The following is a 23,150-nucleotide window of genomic DNA, read 5'->3' as shown; positions in this document are numbered from 1 at the left end:
GATCGGTACTTCAAAACTCAGAAATCAGCACTCTTTTCGCGACGGAGTTAACGCACAAACTGAAAGACGATGTGCAGAAAAATAGAGAGAGAAGGGGGAGATGGAGAGGACACGGTATTGGGTCCCAATTACCCTCTGTAGGGCCCCCACCACGGATGGTGTATTTGCTTTATTAGAATGATGTAAATCTGAAAACAAATACAAAGTACTTGACCTTTTCTTGGCTGGAAAACCTGCCCTTGACCTTCAGTCCTTCACCCCTTTGCTTTAGCAATGTTCTTGGCTGTCCTGGCCCTTGTTTGCTTGGAGCACTTGGTGAATTATGAGATAAATGAAATGATCTATGTCTTGGGTATTTATACCCTCTACTATATGGGTCGGCCAGCTACTAAAGAGCCTCACGACTAGGTCTTTGGAAAAAGTGTAAATAAATGGTTTCACACCATTCAATGGGCTGGGCATCTTGCGCATGAACCAAGAAGAGTACCCCTGACTGCTGGACAGCCCTGCGCAAGGGTACTGTACTGCTGGGCAGCCTGTGTGGGCTGTCCCACACTTGGCTGACAGCCATTCTAGACCTTGTTGCCCAGTCGGCTGGCTGTCCCAAGGCCCTAAGGCTGGCCGACAGCCCCTTCCAGCCTGTCACATGGCTGGTGGGCACAGCCGGGGCCCTCCTGGCCCCTTGGGGGCGGGTCTACACCTCCCCCATGCCCACATCAATGGTCTTGGGGTAGCCCTTTGGGCTGGCCCCATCTCTACATGCAAAACTACATGCCTACAGAGGCTTGGCATCCAGTTGCAAACCAGATACACAGAACATCTGACATCATTCCAGAGGGAGACTCACAGCGCGGACTGGCACTGCTTCATGTGCAGGACAGTGCACACCTGACCTTGGACTCATGTGCAGGACAATGCACACCTGACCTTGGACGACTAAGATGGATCCCTGGCTGACTCGTCCCGGACTGGGCTCACATGGGACCAGTTCACCATCCCAGGTCCTGCACCTTCTGTACAGAAATGTCTACGTGGCATCCAAGTGCGGGATGCACGTGACAGCAGCGGAGATGATGACCAGATTTGGGAACACAAGAGCAAAACGCAGTGAGAAAATCACAGCACAAGAGAGGGAGAGATAAGAGGCATGTAACTCTGCTCTATATACACAAGAAGATCCCGCGTATGATACAAAATGACAAGGGGGCTGGAAGCCATATAAAATGGCCCTCCATCAGCAGTCGGCCTGCTGTAGGGCAGCCGACAGGACACAAAACACCTCCACGACAGAAAATCCACAGTCGGCCAGCAGCAGAGTGGGTCGGCTAGCATCAAGGAAGTCCACGACTCATGCAATGCAGTCGGCCACTTCCAGAATCCCCACAAATGCAGTCGGCCAGGTTCAAGGTCCTCCTGCCACTACTAGGCTGCCTCCCATGCCACAGAAAAATAGGGAAAAATGGGGGAAAAATACGGAGTGGGGAAAAATGAGAAAACACCTCATAAGGGCGGGCACACCCACAACAAAGGCCCTGGTGTATAAAAATAGACAGGAGATGATTCTAACGCGGTGCAGTCTCTGATAACACGGGTGCTGCGTACCTAAAGCAGAGAGGGCTGCCATCCCAAGTGGTGCAAGCTCTGGTGACCTAGGTGCTGCGTACCTAAAGCAGTGAGGGCTACCGTCCCGATGTAGCAGAGAGGGCTGATGTCCCGAAGTAGCAGAGAGGGCTGCGTCCCGATGTGTAGCAGAGAGGGCTACCGTCTCAAGGGCTATGGCAAAACGCACAAGATATGCTGAAGGTAAGCAAAGATGTGAGCCCTGATGTATGCGCTGATGTAAGGCTGAGATAACGCTGATATAAGCCTTGACATAAGCCTGATGTAAGCGCAAATGTAGGCTGATGTATTGCGCTGATGTGTGCTGCAGCAAAACGCAGATGACTGCTGCAGCAAAGCGCTGATGTCTGCTGAACCAAAACGCAGATGTAAGCTGATGTATAAACGCTGATGTATGCTCTGATGTAGGCACTGACATCTACAGAAGTAAAACACAGATGTGGAGCAGAAGAAAGCCTGATGTAAGCGCCAAGAACAGCCTGAGGTAAGGCTGATGTAAGCCCTGCAGATGGCGGCCTGGACCAGCAGAGGAAAATGCTGATGTGAGCCCCTGCTGTAGGCGGCCAGATGGTACCTGATATGGCGATGAAGTGGCACATGTATGATGAGGTATAGGCAATGCTATATATAGTGAAGGGGGGGTGCTGGTTGGTCACCATAAAGGTGTAGGCCAGCAGACAAGACAAAAATACCCCAAAAATAAAATATAAAATATCAAAAAAGTCCCTTTTTAGGGCTGGAAAAAGTGTTGTTTCTTCACACCCCCTCTCAGGCCAAAAAGGGGACCATGAGAGAAGATGAAAGAAGATGAAGTATGCGAGGGTCCCACACAAACACAACAGCAGAAGAAAAGTATCCCCCTCTGGAATCAAAATCTGATAAAGTCAGAGAGGGCAATCGTAATGGCAAAGGTGGTGTGGATGAGGTGATGTGCATGGGTTGATCGTCTCCCAAAGTATGATCTTGAACAAGATTCTCCTCTAAGTAAGAAATCCCATTCCCTATGTGGTCCAGATCAGAGTTTGGAGAAGCATCTATAGGTGAGAAGAAATGGTCCTCTGCGAGTGCGGGTAGAAGATCCATGCTTTGTGCTCTCGAGGTCTTCAATTCCTTTGCTCACGATAGCTCTGATATCATGTGAGGGCAAAAGGATGGAAGGACCAGATATACGAGAGATCAGAGTAAAAAAACACAGCATGAAATATGTATATATAAAAGGGTGAGTGCAAATATGTACAAGAGCCCTCATATGAGAGGTGACTCTGAGTAGAAAGAAGACTAGTGCTGAAGCAGAGAAGACGTCGGAGCTGAAGCACGGTTGATGACGAAGGCTCGCGTCGATGTGAGGCAAAGCACTCCGAGGTGATAGTGGCAGCGGAAAAAGGTAACGTCGATGACAATGATGGTGGTGCAGTCTCTGATGACACGGGCGCTACGTACCTAAAGCAAAGAGGGCTGCCATCCCGAGTGGTGCAAGCTCTGGTGACACAGGTGCTGCGTACCTAAAGCAAAGAGGGCTGCCACCCCGAGTGGTGCAAGCTCTGGTGACACAGGTGCTGCGTCCCTGAAGCAGAGAGGGCTGTCGTCCCGATGTAGTAGAGAGGGCTGCCGTCCCGAAGTAGCAGAGACAATTGCCGTCCCGAAGTAGCAGAGAGGGCTGCTGTCGCAAGGGCTGTGGCAAAACGCACAAGATATGCTGAAGGTAAGCACGAATGTGAGCCTTGATGTATGCACTGATGTAAGGCTGAGATAACACTAATATAAGCCTTGACGTAAGCCTGATGTAAGTGCAGATGTGGGCTGATGTATAGCGCTGATGTGTGCTGCAGGCTGCAACAAAACGCAGATGACTGCTGAAGCAAAGCGCTGATGTCTGCTGAACCAAAACGCAGATGTAAGCTGATGTATAAACATTGATGTATGCTCTGATGTAGGCACTGACATATGTAGAAGTAAAATGCAGATGTGGAGTAGAAGTGTCATTGTGCACAGTGTGTATCTATCATGTGCTATACGCACACAAGACTAGCTTCGAGGTTTGGGGAAGCTTGGAGCTAGGCAGGCTGATTGGCGAGCTGAGTTAGGGATAGACTAACGGGCGGGCACCCAAGTATGGACGCCCGATGACCGCCAAGAGCCTATAAAAGGGTGGCCAAGGTTAGTCATTAGTCATATAGAGTCTCGCGAGATTTGTGAGAGCTCTATGGTGTGGAGCCTGGATCTAGTGCAGACGTGCACCTGCTTTACGCAGCCGAGGCCGGCAGCAATCTCGAGGCCCGCGAGGGTAGCTTCGAGGCGGTATGGGACGTCACGAGGTGGAGATTGGTCGGTACATCAACCTAATTAGCTCATCTCGTGGCTCGGTGGGGACAGCCAAGACTGTGGGCTGGCCCACGGCTGTCATGGTTGGGAGGTGAATCAGGCCTGCACCCCCTTGTCGTTTGTTTGTTTATTTGCAGGTTTCGAGTCTCGTACCAGGAGCGTTCCACGAGGAGATCCGGTGGGGATTTGCAGTGGTATCAGAGCGTGCCTCGTGAAAGAGCAAGACGGTAGGTAGAGAAGATGAGGTCGAAGTAAGGTATGTGTTCAAGAAGCTTGCTATTTTGTTTATGCATGCTGTTGTTTTTCCAGATAGTATGTTGCTTTTTCATCAAAGAACTCGCGATGGAGAAGGTGGTCTAGTAGGGTTGATTTGTTTTGCAAGAAGAAGGCTAGATTTATGCTTGTGCAGTCACAGAAACAAGACGTATGAGAAAACAGAAAAAAAAAGCATGTTTGCTTTTGGTTGAACACGAGAGGGAGAGCGAGCGAGAGGTGCGCAAATGGGATCGTTTGTGGTGCTGGTCGAGTACTACTGGCCGGGTACAAGAGTTGCTACCGGCTGTTGTAGGCGCAAGCGCAGAGATTGTAGGCGACTAGGCTTACGTGGGCTGCCTTGCTGGCAGGCGCCCAGGCCTACGCAGGCAGGCGCCCAGGCCTATGCAGGCAGGCGCCCAGGCTAGGCTGGCAGCCGGCCAGGCCTATGTAAGCGGCCAGGCCTACGTTGGCTGGCGGCCAGGCCTGCGCAGGCGGCCAAGCCTAGGCGAAGGCTGGCGCAAACGGCTATGGACACCCGGCAGCAGCGCAGGTGACGGCAGCAGCGCGAAGCCAGCGGCACTATTTCCAGAAAAAGCATTCAAGCGTCGAATTGAGCTTTTGTTTTTTTTTTTCAAAAAAAAGCAGAATATATATATATAATTATTTTTAAAAAACACAAAAGCAAAAGCTCAAGTTGCTTTTGGAGAAAGTTATATAAAACCTTAAGTGGGCTTCTTGCCACACATCTCTCAAGTTTTCAAGCTCTCAAGCTCTCAAGTTCCCTCGCACTTTTATTGTGCAAAGATCAAATTTTCTCTCCACTTGCTCTCTTCACGATGTCGACCCAAGAATCGGAGTTGGAGCCCCTTGTCGAACGCGAAGGTTTGCCGGCTACGGAAGATACCGATGCCGATCTTTTTGACGATTACGTGTCAAAATCAGATTTCCAAAAGTTCAAAGTCGCTCTCGAAGCTTCTTCTTCGAAACGTCAGGCACAAATCGCCGCCCAGATGCAAGCTTTGCAGAACTCCATCTCTCTCTTGACCACTACCCTCTCTACTCTTTCGGGTATGGATACCTTGGCCTCTGCTTTAGGCCACAATATTACTCCGGAACCGTTCGGGGACGAGCAAAAGCAGCGTACCAAGGAGATCGTGGACACTTGGCTACATAAGTGGCAGGTTCATTTTCAATTTCATCCATATGATGATGGAAAAAAGATCCAATTAGCAGCAGGTTTCCTCTCAGGCAAAGCTTGGCTTTGGTGGAAGGAACTCAACCCTAAGCCAACAACTTGGGCACAATTCGAAGACGTCTTCAAGAAGGAATTCCTCAAGAAAGAGGATGATTATGATGTTGCCCGGTTTACAGCTTTGACCATGACCTCACAGCACCTCACTTATGAGATCTACCTCCAGAAGTTTAGGGACTTGCAAATGAAAGCTACAAAGATGGATCCCACTACTCTTTTGGGGTTCTTCATAGCTAGTTTACCAGACTCATACCATTTACAAGTTAAAAATAACAAATGCAAAACATTGGACGAGGCCATTCATTCAGCTCGTATCTATGATGATACAATGGTCTCTTCCAAGTCTAAACCCGTTAACCGAGCAGGGAACAAGCATAAAAGAAAGTTCTCCGCACCTATGGCTAACACGACTGAAGAAAAGTCTTTGGATCCAACCTTCGAAGAATTCAAGTTCGACACCAGCGAAGAAGAAACGACTCCTTAAGGCTTTAAAGCTCAAGGAGGAGGGACGTTGTTTTATCTGCGAAGAAAAAGGACACATGCGTAACGAGTGCCCGAAGCAAAAGGGTGCAAAGACCAACGCAGGACCCAAGCCAAAGACAGCTAATCAGTTGTCTTTGACAGGTAAGTTACTGTACTTTCTCGCCCTAGTACATGTTCTGATTGTCTATTCAACTCTAAAGTATTTGGCTTGCATAATCTTCTCCGAGTTTATGAAGAAGTGAATGGCCATAGAATTCACATTCTTCTAGACCTTGGCAGTTCACACAACTTTGTTAACTACAAACTTGTGCAGAAATTGAGTCTTGATACGACACCCAGCGATCATACCTATGAGGTACGCCTACCTGCGGGAAGGCAAGTATGGGATCGAAAAGTGGAGATGCTTTCAATCCAGATTCAAGACTACAAAGATACTCTAGAATGCTATGTTATACACGTAGAAAATGTAGACTTGTTATTAGGGATTGCGTGGTTTAAGACTCTTCAAGTCCAGATAGATTGGTCTAGTCATATTTTTTCTTTTCAACATAAGGACACCCAGTATAGTATTTTAGGTGATTGTATACATCTCTCTCAAGGACCTCTTGTAAATACATTTGATTTTGGAAATATAATGGATTCTTCTTTGTATACCACTTTTCATTGTGTATTGATTCCACTTTTTTCATTTCTCATCCCTTCCATGGAAGTCAATGAATTAAGTGTGTTTGAAAGCAAAGAATCACAGAAGATACTTGATTCGTTTCAAGATGTATTTCCTAAGGAACCGCCATCGGGTTTACCACCTGAACGGGCAGTAGATCATCGTATTGACTTGATCCCTGGTGCTCATCCTGTCAGTATTCCACCTTACAGGATGAGCCAAGCTGAGGAAGATGAGTTGGCTAAACAACTCGAAGATTATTTGAGGATGGGCCAGATCCGTCCAAGTAAATCACCTTCGGGTGCACCTGTGGTGCTTAGAAGAAAGAAGGACAACACCTGGAGAATGTGTATAGATTACAAGAGATTGAACAAGCTGACAATTAAGAACCGTTATCCTCTCCCTAGATCACATGACCTAATTGACCGGTTAGCAGGAGCGAAATATTTCACGAAGATAGATTTACGTACTGGCTATCACCAGATATGTATTCATGAAAGGCATGTCGAAAGAACCACCTTTCGGACTAGGTATGGCCATTACGAGTTTCTCGTATTACCTTTTGGGTTAACCAATGCTCCAGTCACTGATGAACGATCTTTTTCGTGAACATTTGGGAAAATTTGTGGTGGTGTTCCTCGATTATATTTTGATATATAGTCGTACTCTTGAGGATCATGTTAGACACCTCACGATTGTCTTATCTATTTTAAGACAGAATTGACTATATGCTAAGTTAAGTAAATGTGAGATTTTTATGACAGACATCATTTACTTGGGACACAAGATCGCTAGAGATGGATTGAGCATTGACTATGATCGAGTTCAGAAGGTTCTGGACTGGCCTATATCGCGAACAGTGAAACAACTTTGTTCTTTTCTCGGTTTTGTTGTTTTTCTTCGGAAATCTGTGCGGGAGTACTCTCAGCTCACACTACCGATGACTGACGTATTGAAAGGTCGTGGACGTAAGTCAAATCAACCTATCACTTGGAATAACGATTTGGATATGGCCTTCAGACTTTTGAAAGATAAAGTCAAGGAAGCACCTATCTTAGCATAACCCTAGTCGGCCTTATGTTCTTGAAACTGATGCCAGTGACTATGACATCGGGGCTGCTCTATTTCAAGATGGTAGACCGGTTGCTTTTGAAAGTAAAATAGACGACACTCAATCTCGTTGGCCAACCCTTGAGAAAGAGCTTTATGCTGTGATTCATGCTCTCAAGGTTTGGAGACATTATTTATATGGCTCCAAGTTTGTGGTATTGACTGATCATCAGTCAATCAAGTATGTGTGTGATGCGGATGATTTGAGAGGAAGGAAAGCTCGTAGGGCTGAGTTAATGCAAGATTTTGATTTTGAGATCCGTTATCGGAAAGGGTCCATGAATAGTGTTGCAGATGCGCTTAGTCGAATTAGAGAGGTGAATACTTTGTCGTTCACCAAGATTTCTACTGACTTATTTCAGTCATTGAGAGGGCTTTGCAGGACTGATAATTATTTTGGTCCATTTTGGCAGAAGATCCAAAAAAATCTCCAATATGCATCTTTCTATGCATAGAAATTAATTCTAGTGGAAATAACACTTTTATAATAAAAATATTTCTAATATACATTTTTCTATGCATAGAATGAAAATAGCACTTTTAGAATACACAAACTGTGGGGATTACTCTTTTTGAATAATAAAAGATAAAACCTATTTCATAAAATTTAAGAAAATTTTACCATAATCGCCTTTGTATGGATAACCATATAAATTTAGTTTTTTTCATTATCAAGTTACTTAGAAATTATCCCAAATGGTTTAAAGCATTCTAAACTAATCAAATTTCACTTTTTAAAGAGAAACAATATGAAAAGTTTAATTCTAAGAATTTGATTACATATCTAGGATAAAGAAAGGCTGAATTCAAGAATGAAGAGAGGGGGAAAGCCTTTCCAACAAGGCATAAATCATTTTTCATTTTAAAGAAAATAAAAATTAGAAAACCATTAAATGGAATAAAGAAAAAGTACGATTTCTAGCTTACACGAATTTTGTGAGCTTTCCTTTGGCTTGATGGTTTGAGGGATCTACTCTTGTTTGCAACAAGAGTGGCCACCAATTCTTTTGAAGAGGAAATGGTCAAAAACTAATGAATTATCATTAAATTCACTGTTTTTGGCTCTGGGGAGGAGTAGAGTAACAATGCATAAAAGACTATTAAGCTTCTACAAAGAGGAGGCTTCTATTTATAGGAAAAAGTGAGCCTCTAACCAAGACTGCTGCTCGTCTGAAGGGTGCTCACTCAATGGGCACTTCTAGCTCTGTACTGGTCCATCCGTCCCAGTGAAGGTAAATTCATGCTTTGTTACCAAGGAAAGTTAGAAGCTTTCTATAATGAAGAAAATGCAGTACCAATGTCTTTGGTATATAACATATTACTTTTTGCACGATCACTAAAATCTACAATTAAAACTGTAGGACAACTCTTACTAAAGAATGTCTTTTCGAAACATTTTCATTAGAGAAAGAGTTATTTTACTTCAGTAGCTTGGCTTAAGGCAACTTTTGGGAATTGGTGTGCGAAAAACTATTTTGCAGAAATGTTCGAAGATCTGTTTCATGTAGTATCCTAAACGTATCGCACTTTCTTGTGTGCGCTCCTTTATGTCAGCCATATGTTAAGGAACTCATATCCTCCACGTTCCAAGCGACCTAGTTTATAGTGAAGGGGGGGTACTAGTCGGTCACCATAAAGGTGTAGGCTAGCAGCCAAGACAAAAATACCCCAAAAATAAAATATAAAATATCCAGAAAGTCCCTTTTTAGGGCTGGAAAAATGTTGTTTCTTCACAGGGTTAGGGCACTAGCCAGGCTCAGAAAAGGCTTAGTGTAGACACAAATAAAGTCCGCCAAGCTTTTGCAGAGGATTACCTCACATTGGTGGCGATTACATGGGTTTTATGTCCACTCAAGCTGGCCGACAACAGTGGGCCAATTAATTAAATGTGCCAAGAGCCTATAAAAGGCATTGTCTTGTTCATTGTAGATTATCTCACTTCCCTATGGAGTAGGGTCATAGATTAGGCTTTTTGGGAAGACCAAAGGCCACAAAAAATGTACGTTTTTGTACTATATGAATATACCGAATATACAACCATCTCTCTCTCTCTATTCCCCCTGCCTTCTTGCCCTTTCCCTAAACACAAACATGAATCCTTCGTCTTGAAACGGACCCTGGCACCCAAGCATATCTATGTGCACATGACATCCCCTTCTACTAAACTTGATGACAAGATTCCAACCTTTGATCTTGGATGACTGTCATCATCCCTTGTCTCCACATATGGTCTCCCCATACTTGATGACAAGATTCCAACCTTTAACCATGGATGACTGCCATCATCCCTTGTCTCCATATATGGTCTCCCAGACTTGTCATCATTTCCTTCCTGGCAACCTTTTCACTGAAAACCTTGCCTTAGGTCACTAAATCCACTCCAAATCTGATGTAGAGATTTGTGCATCTATTCCACTTTGTCCCCTTGCCTTCTTCCCCTATATCCCTAAACACAAATATGAATCCTTCTTGAAATTGACCTTGGCACCCTTGGCTCCATCCCTTGGATGAACTTCATCCATTGATGCATGTCCAGAGGATGTGCACAAAACACCCTTGGCTCCATCCCTTGGTGGATCCCTTAGGACTACCTTTGGACTATATGAATTTCTTGTTACTCTTTGGTCTCACCAATGCTCCTACCACATTTAATAGGATGATGGATAGAATTTTCAAAGCCCATAAAAAATTCACAGGTACTTTCTTTGATGATATCTTAGTACATTCTAATGATGAGGAAGAGCATAAAAAGCATTTGGATATTGTTTTCCAAGAATTACGCAAGCACAAGCTTTATGCAAATAGCAAGAAGAGTGAGTTCTTCCACTCAAAAATTCACTACTTGGGCCACATAGTGTGTCCAAAGATGGGATTCGTATGGGTCAAGACAAGGTCAAGGCTATTATGGAATGGCCAGAGTTGACCATTGTTCATGAAGTTAGAAGCTTTTTGGGACTATGCTCTTACTACAAAAGGTTCATCAAGTGGTTTGCAATGGTTGCCAGACGATTTCATGATCCGACAAAGAACGCAGTGGGGTTTAGGTGGGCCAAGATGGAGAAAGAAGCTTTTGAGGCTTTGAAGTTTTATGCTAGTAAAGGATGATGAAGATTTTCAAGTCGTGTGGGACAAATTGCAGCATGGTGAAATAGTCACTTCTTATGCCATCAAGGATGGATATCTGTTAATGCAGGACAAGTTATGTGTGGCAAAGGATTTCACATCTACAGTGATGGAGAAATGTAATGTTCCTCCTTACATAGTTCATCGTGGTATATTAGCCACAACTCAGGCCTTGGAGATGTATTTCTTTTGCTTGAGCAGTATATTAGGGAATGCTTGATCTACCAAAGGGTTAAGTTTGATTGACAGAAACCAACTAGACTTCTCCAACCAGTGCCAATTTTCTACCAACCTTGGGAAAGTATTGCTATGGATTTCATTTTTGATTTGCCAAAGTCAGCCAATGGATACATTGTGTATGTTACTAAAAAACAAGAAAGATAGTTCTTAATGGATAATTTCACCATCGCTCGGATGCTTTGAGGTTTTTGCTCAAAAAATGCTTGTCCCCGTTGGAGTTATAGTTGGAAGATGAGCCATACCCATTGGTTTGTGTTCGTGAGTTTGTCTTGCAGGAGCTGTTCGGGAGTAAGGGGCAGTTTCAACAGTGACAGGCAACAAAATGGGAGGTATCTATTTGCTGTGATCAGTATGAGGGGATGCATAAGTGTTCCTTAGAGGCGGCTGCTGTACATACTAGAGTTCATACCATACAGCTGTACACCTATGCAGAGGCCAACATGGGTTTGCCACGACTGTGCAGCAAATCTGTGCTTGGATGGCCTACCTTTATAAATGCCAAGCATGCATGAACACACAAAAAAAATCAATACCTTAGAAAGCTTACATTCCAATCATGGCCAGTGAAACAAGAAAGAGAAAATGACCAAAGAGAGCATACCTCCTGCCAAGAATTGCCAGGTGTTTCAAGTAAAGCAGCATTAGCAGTCTTCAACTCTATAGATAACCCTGAGAAAATACTTGCTGCCTCTTCCCAACCACGATTATGACCCATACACCTTGTAGAAGCCACAGCTGCAAGTTTATAAGGGTAAAGAAAAGAGACTCGACCAAACAAGGCAAAGCTATTCAAAAATTCAAGCTGTGATATGAGAGAGAGAGAGAGAGAGAGATCTAAGATTAAAAACTTTAAAGACTGGTTACATATAGAAATGAACTGGTAGAGTTGTTCTTACATTACTGTACAAATGTCATCTCTTGCATATTTGCAAATGGTCTCTTGGAGATGCTGTGCAGTCTGACCATCCATAGCAGACACAGAATAAAAGCTTCCCAAAAAGTGTACCTCAACATCTACAAGCTCAGGTATGTGCTCCTGCATTATGTCAAGCGTCTCCCGTGTCCTTGCTGAGTCACTGTTTCATGGATATCCCATGCTCAATGAGATGACCTTCAATAGGCTCAGAAACTCCCTAGGAAAAGACGGAAATTTTAGAATAGCACCTCAACTCAACTAACCTGCAGAGAATGAGGTCTGGCAGCCAGCCTACCAAGCACAGCTTGCTAGCAAGACTTGCTGACGCTGAGCGCCCATGCTCATTCAAACGTCTGTCATGGTCTGGCATTTCATCACCTCATCAGCACCTCTATTCAAAAATAAACACCCGTGCAACACTTTTAAGGAAAATAAAGAGCAAGGTGAGTAGTGAGCTCTCTCTCTCTCTCTCTCTCTCTGCATGACTTTTTTCAGTTTCATTAGTCTTTTTCCGTGGCCCGATACAACATGGAACTCTTGCATCACTTTTGGTGTCATAGACCCATTGGGTCTTTTGAAGGTGTTCTTTTCTTGAGAGACCACTTCAGATTTGGGAGAACCTTGAGTGACTCGAGAGTGCCCCTCCATAGACAATGGACGTGGAGAGCCTCCATGCAAGCATCCAGTAACAATGGCTGTGGACAGCCTCCATGCAAGGATTGATGCTGAGGACCCACATTGATCTCACCCCATTGTATCAATGTATCATTGACATTCACATGGATGTTTTTTCCTTCAGTTCTAATTGGTTTTCTCTATGTTTTTTCCATTATCCAGGCACTTCATGGATACATAGACCCTTGGGTCTTTAGTAGACGTTATTAGAACTCTCTCCCTCTTTCTCTCTCTCTCTCTCTCTTCTCGCAAAGAAGGAAAGCGTGCACTCAACCGCAAAAGGGCAAAAACCTCATTGAAGACCCAATCGAAGCTTTATTAGACGATGATTAGTAGGACTATTTAAGTTTTTCTTTTGCTGGCCCAGATATTTGGCTACGCATACGACCACAAAACTTCGTTCATAGGGCGTGCGTACATGGTATATGGCATTGACAAGCTAAATGCCATACATGTTTGTGCATAAGAACTGCGAATTTAGCTGAATGAGGTTGATTATGCAGAAGAGAGAGCCATTAGAAAACCGGACCTTTGACGGAAGGGTCAGCCCAGGAGCTCCTGCCATGGCGGAGCAGGATGAGGCGGCGGGGTTTCGGGGCCGACGCGGTGCTGGTCTCGCGGGCAGAAGTTTCTGTGATGATGCAGGCAGCTTGGAGTTTTCTGTTTCTGCAAAGTTTGAGGTTTATCAGCTGCATCGGCGAGCTTGAAGAAAGCCAAGGTGCTCCCTTCTTCTTCTTGATCACCTGCAGCCGGGGCCGACCCAAAGAAGAAGAAGATGATGATGATGATGGTGATAAGACGTCACAGCTAAGCTTAGTCTCCATCGCGTATGGAGCTTTCAACATCCCGAGATTAGGGTTTGGGCAAACAGCAGGGTTGGCCTCAGGCCATCGCATGGGCTCAATGGAGAGAATCACTCCCTTCTTCGCACAATTCATCTTTTCTCTGTACCGTATCATATCATTGGCTAATAGTAGTAGTCATTTCCGTCGTTACCTTCGGTGAAAGAAAAAAGAACACGAGGAAGAGGCTACATCTAGAAGGGAAGGGAGTAAAACAAAACTAGGCAGATGTGCCTATGGTTCCTCATGTACATTAAATGTACACAACGTGTTAAGGGAGATGCAAAGAATGTGTTTACTAAGGCACAACTAGGCAATGAAATCAGGTGAGTTTATAGTTGGTTCTTCCGGTCCCTCTCACTCAATAGCTGCCAATACTAATTTAGAAGCCCACAAACCGCGTACCTTGCATGTGATCTGTCTGGCTTGCAAGCAGCTACTCCATTTGGTCCATGATATCCAAGTATCAAGTTCTCACCGAATTCCATGAGAACAATGTTTCCGAGTGCACATGGTTGACTTAATTTTGGGGACATGTCTATAGATAATGAGTGAGTCTACTTTGAAATTTGGGACACGACAACAGATAATGAGTGAGTCTACTTTCCTCAAACAGCACACCAGATCTTAAGTATATCTCAAGCATTGAGAAGATGGACTTGCACTAACAAACCCATTTGTCTATACAACTCAGTCACAGTTGATCATGAGAAAGATGAAGGTTTGAGTGATAAAGCCCTTTGTTTTGCTTTGCATCTTCTCAAACAATAGATCACCTTGTTGAATGGTGCCATTGATGCAAACCTAAACATAATTATGGACATCCTTCTTTAAACATGCCCAATAAAACTGTCTTTTAACACGTGCATAGGTCTTAGAAATTCTCGGGTGCCCCTCACTTGGATTGTCATGACATTCTAGCAAAATACTCTCACGAATATTTTCTTCTTTAGGTACACAAATGCGACCTTTATATAACAAGTACCCATGATTGATGGAAAAAAATTTCCAATGATCTTTTTCACTTATTGACCTTCAGATAGTGATTCCTTTGAACCACTATCTTTTTTAAGTGACACCCTTTTATCACTAGCAGCTACATTTTCTTTACTCTATGTTTGAGAGTTATTTTTTTTAATCAAGTAATTCCAAACTACTTGATAGTAGCTAGGGTCATTGGCACATTTTCCTTTTAAGTGATCCAGCAACTCACTTTCTAGTTGAGTAAAACTCAACTCATTTATCATGGGTGCTCGACTTAGAGCATCTACCATGACATTACATTTTCTGTTTCTATATCTAATTTGAAAATCAAACTCTTATAGGATTTCAGTCCATCTAGCCTTCCTACCTTTTAACTCCTTTTGAGTACTTAACCATTTAAGACTTCCATGGTTAAACAATACTTCAAAATTGGCACCATACAAATAATGACGCCATTTTTTAAGAGCATGCACAATTGTAAATAGTTCTTTTTCAATTGTAAATAGTTCTTTTTCATAAGTTAAATAATTACTTTGAGCTTTGTCTAACTTTTTACTTTTAAATGCAACTGGCCTTCCCTTCTGCAATAATACTGCTCCTACAGAAAAATTACTATCATCCGTTTCTAATACAAATGGTTCATTTAGATCCACTATTTAGAAAATAGAAGTAGTAGCTATTGTTACTTTCAATTTTTTACAACTAGTTTATTGATCATGAGTCCAACTAAATTGTTTTCCTTTTCTTTTAAGCTGGTTTATTATTGGACATCTATCTTAGCATAATTCCTTATAAACTTTCGATAGAACCTTGCAAGTCCTAAAAAGGTTTGTAATTTATCTATACAGGATGGAGCCTAGCTTTAACTTTATCAGGATCCATACAAATCCCTTCCTCGAACACTATGTGTCAAAGATATTACCCTTCTTTCTTGAAAAAGTCACATTTAGATTTTTTAGCAAATAATTTATTTTTCCTCAATAATTGAAATACTTTTCTAAGGACTAAAGACTAGTATATCATCAATAAAAACCACCACAAATTTTCCTAAATAAGGATGAAGTATAGTGTTTATCATGGTCATAAAAGTATCAGGAGCATTAGTTAAGGATGAAGTATAGTATTCATCATGGTCATAAAAGTACCAGGAGCATTAGCTAGACCAAAAGGCATAACTAAAAACTCATAGTGCCTAAAAGATATCCTAAATGTTGTTTTTGGCACATTATCAATTCTAATTCTTACTTGGTGATATCTAGACCTTAAATCTATCTTACTAAGATATTTAGCACCTTTGAGTTGATCAGAAAACTCATCTATCCTGGGAATAGGATATTTATTTTTTATTGTGATTACATTCAATCCACGATATGCACAACTGCATAGATCCATTGTTTTTCTTCACCAACAATATCAGTAAAGCCCAAGGAGACTTACTTGGCCTAATAAATCCTTGTTCTAAATATTCAGCTCAACGTCTTGTCTTTTAGACAAACTTACTCTATAAGGTGGCTTACTAATTGGCTTTGAATCCTTTAAAACTTTTATGGGATGATTTATCCCTCTATCCAAAGGTGAACATTTTGGTAAATTTTTTGGAAAAACATCTATAAATTATTCTAATAAATTGTTCAAAGAAGAATTAATTACTTCGCAAATACTTGAATCAAGCTTTTCAAAATGGTTTTTAAATTAAGGCATTGCATAAAGAAAAACATTTGTTCTGGAGCTCAATATTACATATCAAAGGAGAAGATAGTCCTTAGGATAATGCTTTTTATCATGTCCCAGCTCAAGCCAAGAGAAACAAAGTTTTTCTTTAACCTCTCTCTCAAAATCTTGCTTTTTAAAAAACTTAATAGGCTTGGATTTTTGGTTCTTTGAAGGTTTTTCCTTTTGAAAAAAAAAACCTTTTTGTTTTTTAGAGCCAAAATTTTCTCCATGAGGCTTATATGAAAAGTTCTTATCTTTTTCTTTACGATTACCATTACCCATGGTATCTTCAAATTTTTCTTATCTTTTTCTTTACGATTACCATTACCCATGGTATCTTCAAATTTTTTTACAAATCTTATAGCCTCTCGTCTAAGTTTTTTGGCTCTTTGGAGCGAACTTCCTTCTTGTACTCCCTTTTTAGTCCTCTATAATGAAGCCTCTTACTTTTTGAAAATTATCTATGCCCTTAAGTTTTAAGACCATTTCTCTATAGGCAAGCTATATATTGAGTGAGATTTAAATTATTTTGTTCCATAGAACAATTATCACACTCCTTCCAATTTCAATCTTCTTCATTTTCAGAAAGATATTCCTTTAAGAATAATTCCTTGAATGAATCCCAAGAATCGGGTAGTTTCCTACCTTCCACTAAACTCATCCACACCACTTATAAGCTTTGCCTTATAAGGATAAGCTAGCTTCAATGGGGCGGTTATGATCAGGCTCATTTCTTAAAAGATGTAAATCTTGCCATTTTGGTAGAAAAATATGGACCGCATCTTTATTTCTCCCCTTCTCTTCTCCACTAAAAGTGGGTGACTTTAAATCTTTGAATACCATACCATGGTCTCTCGTTTTGGGACCCTCTTCAATTATGGTTTCATTCAATCCTTTTCCTAGAGTTATCTTTCTCACCTTGAGAAGCTATTCACTCTAACACTAAGCAAAATGAAAAATTTCTTACAAAGCAAAAAAATTTGCAACACAATGACCTTACTTGGTTGGGTAATTATGAATTGTCCCCAATAATGTTAAGAACAATTGCATTGATTCCTCCTTGTTGATATTTGCTTCAAAGATCCTTCAAGGTTGTCTTGTACTCCACTTGCTCCATGTAGAACTCCATTCCCTTTTACTTTAACTTTAATGCCTATTAACCATTGCTTAGGTATTTCTTATTTGAAATCCCATGAACCTTATTTATATGCAAACTTTTGACATATGAATAATCTTTCCTAGTCTTACCTTTCAGTGTTTCTTGTCAATCTCATAAGAATGACTCACAATTTTGGCATCTACATTCACAAGGGCTCTAGCCTTCCAGCTATGCATGACACACTAGGAAATCATGAAGATGCCATCAGAGAATCATCCATCTTGTCCAATCAAATGGCCATCCCAATCATGGTCTATGGAGTCATCAGATCCACGCACCGAAATGACGATCTCCATACAAAGTGGTGACTCCATCTGCATCTCCCTCCTAGACATCAAATGTGCCTACATCTATGCTAATTAAGCGAGGTAGAGATGTCCAAAAGGTCAAAGCAACATGCCACTCGGTAATCCAAAAATTCACCCCCAAGCCATGAAAGCTCTGTAATACTTCCATTCGTCCCATTGACATCGCCATGTAGAGAGAGAAAGTAGTGTGTTAGAGTTTTCACTGAAGCTTCTACACATGAGCCAACCTTTTACCCAAAGGCGTTGCATGCCACCTACAATATATACACATGCTCTACATGTTATAGACACATAGGCATTGTTCTTTCACAAACTTGTGTTGAAACTTATCTTTCACCGGAGCTTCTACACATGAGCCAACCTTTTACCCAATGACGATGCATGCCACCTGCAATATATACACAGGCTCTACATGTTATAAACACATAGGCACTCTTCTTTCACAAACTTGTGTTGAACGTTATCTTCGGCCATCCACATGTTTCTGGAAGGGGGGGCCATGTGGTAAGCTTAAGCTTGGTCCATGGTATGGCCCATCACCTAGACCTTTCTACAATCACAACAGAGACCTTCTAGGTGATGGGCCCATGGTATGGCCCACCATCGCCTCTAGACCTTTCTACAGTCGCAACAAAGACCTTTTGTGCCTCATCTTTGATGATCTCACCCATTTAATCCACCTTACCTCTAGCCCTCATCGACATCTCCATGCTTCAAGAAAGTAGGCCTTATTGCCACCAACATTTTAAAATAAGGTTCAAGAAGCACACGAATCCATTCAGCCATGCCCAGCAAGCCACCAATCATTCCCGTTAACATCGCCATGCTTCAAGCAAGTAGGCCTTATTGCCACCAACATTTTAAATTAAGGCTCAAGAAACACCCGTTGATCCATTCAGCCATGTTTAGCAAGCCACTAATCATTTGTGATTTATCCATGTTCCTTTGCCAGCCTAGGTGTCCTAAATTCTTCCATTCTCATTGAGAACCCAATCTCATTCCTAATTTTCTTACACATCAACTATCAATTTCCTATCTCAAACCACATTGTGTAAGTGTCAAAGAAAGTAGACAATAAAGTGTCGAAGAAAGCACTATGTTGGAGTTTTCACCAGAGCTTCTACATGGGCCCACCTTTGCCCAATGCGCATGCATGCTACCTGCAATATATATACACGGGCTCTGTATGTTAAAGACACATAGGCATTGTTCTTTCACAAAGTTATGTTGAACCTTATCTCCAGCCATCCACATATGTTTATGGAAGGGGGCAATGGCAAGCGTAAGCTTGGCCCATTGCCTAGACCTTTCTACAATCACAACAGAGACCTTTCTACAGTCACAATAGAGACCTTCTGTGCCTCATCTTCGATGACCCCACCCATTCAATCCACCTTGTCTCTAGCCTAAGCACTTGACAATGCCAAGTCCATCGAGCCATAGAGATTGCCTAGCTCCATTTGTAGCTATGGGCATAGCCATGCGTAAATCCACTGGCATGCCTTTAACAAGCTATTGATCTTGAGTCCCCAAGAAAAGAAATGCCAAGTAAATTTCAAAGAAAGCAACAAAGAGACTCGAAGAAGTTTTTGTTTGGAGATGTGCATCCACACGGGCACACCTTCTGCCCATTACCCATGCATGCCACACTTGCATATCTCACTATGGGCATCACAATTTTTTCACTTCTCATATATCACAGCACACACAAACACTTGCACCTGCAATTAACCTCGTCAACATCAACCCTCTAGGGACATTTCTGATGGGGGGACTTTGGGGGAAACATGGTGGTCGCAAGCGTGGCCCATGGCATGACTTGGAGAACCCTTGACCTTGTAGGTACCTCCCTCGAGTGTGACAACGTGGTGAGGATGCGATGGGCGAGCTAGCATACCCATATGGGAAGTTACATTCGTGGCTCTAAGACAAAACCCAACGACACATGCTTCGGCAAGGATAAGGTAAGCTCTTGACTTGAACAAGCACTGAGGTAGAAGTTATTTAATATTGTTGTCTGTAACCTTTGTTTACGTGTAATTTGCACAAATTTGTTACGTAGGTGAAAAGATTATTTGTATTTTATGAATGACCAAAAACAAGCTAAGCCTAGACACTAGTGTGTAAAGGTGTCTACTCTTGACAAAGCTAGCATCATCAAACTGTCATCATGTTGCCAAGTGGCATTAGCATATGCAAGCCTTCTTGCATATGCCAATGTGTAAAGGTGTCTACTCTTGACAAAGCTAGCATCATCAAATTGTCATGCAAGCCTTCTTGCATGACAATTCATGGGGCCTAGTGCATTTTTCAAGTAAAAGCCATTGAATTATTTGCAAAAAAAATTTGGGAACGATAAATGCTAGAGCAATTAAAAAATCAACTACGAAAGCATCAAGGGGATTTTTCTAGAAGCCAAATTGAATATACACAACAAGTAAAGTACTCTCATGAGAGAATTTCTAGAGATCAAATTGAAAATAAATTAAGAATCGGTGAAAATGCTGTTCTTGGAAAAATTGTGTAGAGATCGAGGTTTCTTGCCATGGAGGGAGCTATGGATAGATCTAAAATCATGAGGATGTGCGGACGGACACTAAGGTCCAATTGGTGGTGAGCCGGCAAGGAGTGTGCTGTATGGGCGGCCGGCCGGCCGGCTACGGCTGGCATCGACGACGATCGGTTGAATGAACGCGAGCTTTCCAACTTAGCGAAGAGAGAGAGAGAGCCAGATTATTGATAAAAATGGCGGCTTGGTTGTCGTGGACAGTCCAGTCGCCAAGATGCATCGCAGAACCACATTCGCTTGCTCTGTCCTTGCCTTCGCTTACACCCTCGCGCTCCTTTGCCTTCCCATCATCAACACTGCAGCAACAGCTCTACGTCATTCTCGCAAGGCGGCCATGATCTCTCATGCAGAGCATGCTGCAGGTAATTATTGATCGATTGCAAATCTCTCACTTCTTACAGAGTCGAACTCATGCTCAATTGATTACATCGCACAGACCAAATCGTTTCAAATCGTTGCAGATGCCCCTTCCTGCAAGGTTTTCCGGCACTACATAGGAGTGAGCGATGCCGTGGATGTGAAGCTCGCCGACGTGCCCATAAGCAGCAACAGAGAGCTTGAAGTCCATTTCATCATCTCCTTTGCGATCGATGCTGTGGACGGCTTCACCTCCACAAATGGCAAGTTCTTGCCCTATTGGAACAACAGAACCATCACCCCCGAGGCCATCAAAGCAATCAAAGCCCAACATGAGAATGTCAAGGTGATGGTGAGCATCGGAGGCGACACAATTGGTGAGAAGGACCCTCAACAAGTCGAGTTCCAGCCACGAACCGCTTCTTCATGGCTTCAAAATGCCGTCGCCTCGCTTACATCCCTAATCCGGGAATACCACCTCGATGGCATCGACATTGATTACGAGCATTTTAATGCATCCACATCCATGTTTGCATCATGCATAGGCCAGCTTGTGAGCGAGCTCAAGAAGAGCAAAGCAATCAGCATTGCCTCCATTGCCCCTTTTGACAATGTGCAAAGCTACTATGTGGCATTGTGGGAGATGTATGGCCATGTGTTCGACTATGTCAATTTCCAATTCTACACTTATGACACAAATTCTAGTGTCCAAGACCTCGTGAATTATTATCACAAGGCGGTTGTCCTCTACAAGGGGGCTAAGGTTTTATCGAGTTACAGCACGGACCCCGACGCGTTCACCCATGCGAGTTCCACCGGCATTACCCCCGAGAATACTTTCATGGCTTATCACCATTTGCAGAACACACAAGATCCCCCCGGCATGTTTGTGTGGGTTGCTGATACCTCTGCCTCCTCCAAGTTCAAGCATGAAGTGCAGGCTCAAGATGTGGTTCTAGCCATGTCCAACATGACGTAGCAAAATGCATGCAACAAAAATTAAACTTCTTCGAGGATGAGCATATATATAAGGGCCTACTTCACCTTGAATCAATTGCAATGACATGAGTTCTCATATGAAACTTTACATATAGTTTTATTTCACTTGAACAAAGGTAGCTAGATTAATCTTTAACACCCCAATTCTTGTATTCAAGACCTGCACGTCTCAAGGACGGGTTGTCTTGTAGTGAATCTAAAAGGGTCATTTTCTTTATGACATATTATCTTAAGGTTATGCCAAATGAACTTTATGATGTATATGCAAAATGATTTTTTTTCTTTAGAATAGTGGTACTCATAAGTTCAATGATTTTTCTTTAGAATAGTGGTACGTATAAATTCAATATAAGAGTACATCGAAAAGGGTCACAATATTTTGAGGCTTTGATATAGCCAAGTTAAATGGCAACTGTTTTAGAAGAGGTATGTGTCCCGATGATGTGCCTATATCTGATTTTGCAAGGTGCTACCTCATTCTTCACATAGGGTCAAACATCTAGTGTAAGTTTCTTTGTCTTTCATTGCATCTAACAGTGTGGGGTCTAGTTGAATCAGAGGGTCAACTATCTAGTGTAAGTTTCTTTGTCTTTCATTGCATCTAATAGTGTGGGGTCTAGTTGAATCAGTTCAGAGGCAGAGGCCAGAATGGTTATAGGCCTTTGGAATGCTTTACTAGCACGCTCTAAGGCTTGTTTATAATTTCTACGATTGGCTCTAAAATAGGGTCTAGGATACCCTCAAGTAGGATCAGTGCTTTGTACTCCACCAATTGCTTAAGGGTAGGCTCTAGTTCGACCATACATCTTCCTCACAAACTCTTGGGCTTGTTTCATCATTCGCTCCATCTCCAACACGGGGTTGGGGTACTATTTGAGTTTCTTGGGAAGGTTTGCATGGTCAATGGGCTTATTTTCTTTGGGAAGAGTTGGTTTGAGTCAGAGATCATTCACTATCTTCGAAGGGAGGTATCTTTTTTTGCTACTAGCACTCATAGAAGAGGGAATCTATTTCAAGCTTCCATCAAGCTTGAGGGGATCTACCTCAAGATTCCATCATCTAGGTGCCAAGAATATATGATAACTAATAATTTACTCTCCTTAATGATTCCAATAGCACATATAATTTATTCTCCTTATTGATTTCGATAGCACACACAATTCTCACCAAGCTATTGATAGAATGAGCTTTGTTAATTCAACTAGCAACAAGTCGGAGATCGGACAAAGCCAATGAAGTGGTTGATAAGTTTGCATTTGATTTGGGAGGATGCCTAACCCAATGCTCATTTCATGTAATGTATCTTGGGAGTCATAATGCTCTTTCGGGGATGCGATGGCTTCATGTAAAATGAAGCACATAAGCAAAGCTAATATTTTATGCAACAAGGGGTTAATTCAATTTAAAGAGGCTAATGGTAAATTTAATGAAGTGCATGGATAGAATAGTATTACATATCAGTTCTATAGCAAAAATTACTTAAAGTTTATCAAAAGGGAAATCCTATGTATGTGGTTAAAATCAATGAAAAGGATGTAAATGCCATAGGAAATGAATCT

The 23,150-nt window shown here is 42.3% G+C and overlaps 2 protein-coding genes across 4 annotated transcripts in view; one reads left to right on the top strand and one right to left on the bottom strand.

The window, feature by feature from the left end:
• LOC147636487 (Phosphoglycerate mutase family protein) overlaps positions 1-13,677 on the bottom strand; it is a 28,417-nt gene extending 14,740 nt beyond the window's left edge. The window contains exons 1-4 of one of the 3 annotated variants that reach the window (XR_015266553.1): positions 13,190-13,677; positions 12,249-12,348; positions 11,966-12,145; positions 11,671-11,804 (exon numbers count right to left, since the gene is read on the bottom strand). Coding sequence is in view for 2 of the 3 variants with exons in the window: in XM_086801947.1 (XP_086658073.1) it covers positions 11,671-11,788; positions 11,966-12,145; positions 12,249-12,348; positions 13,190-13,619 (828 nt within the window). In the remaining variant the exon portion in view is untranslated. Of the gene's footprint in view, positions 1-11,670; positions 11,805-11,965; positions 12,146-12,248; positions 12,377-13,189 lie in introns of all 3 variants that reach the window. The other 2 variants (XM_086801947.1, XM_086801948.1) reach the window with 2 other exon arrangements.
• Positions 13,678-20,263: 6,586 nt separating this feature from the next.
• LOC147636486 (chitinase 2-like) lies at positions 20,264-21,806 on the top strand. Its single transcript, XM_086801156.1, has 2 exons — positions 20,264-20,597; positions 20,697-21,806. The coding sequence occupies exons 1-2, from the start codon at positions 20,450-20,452 to the stop codon at positions 21,569-21,571; spliced, it is 1,023 nt and encodes a 340-aa protein (XP_086657282.1). The 5' UTR covers positions 20,264-20,449; the 3' UTR covers positions 21,572-21,806.
• The last annotated feature ends 1,344 nt before the right edge of the window (positions 21,807-23,150 follow it).

This window comes from Cibotium barometz, chromosome 8 (genome assembly GCF_041138505.1).
Source record: "Cibotium barometz isolate CiBa-2024 chromosome 8, ASM4113850v1, whole genome shotgun sequence".
Classification (NCBI taxonomy): Eukaryota; Viridiplantae; Streptophyta; class Polypodiopsida; order Cyatheales; family Cibotiaceae; genus Cibotium; species Cibotium barometz.
This window is presented reverse-complemented; position numbering and strand designations above follow the sequence as displayed.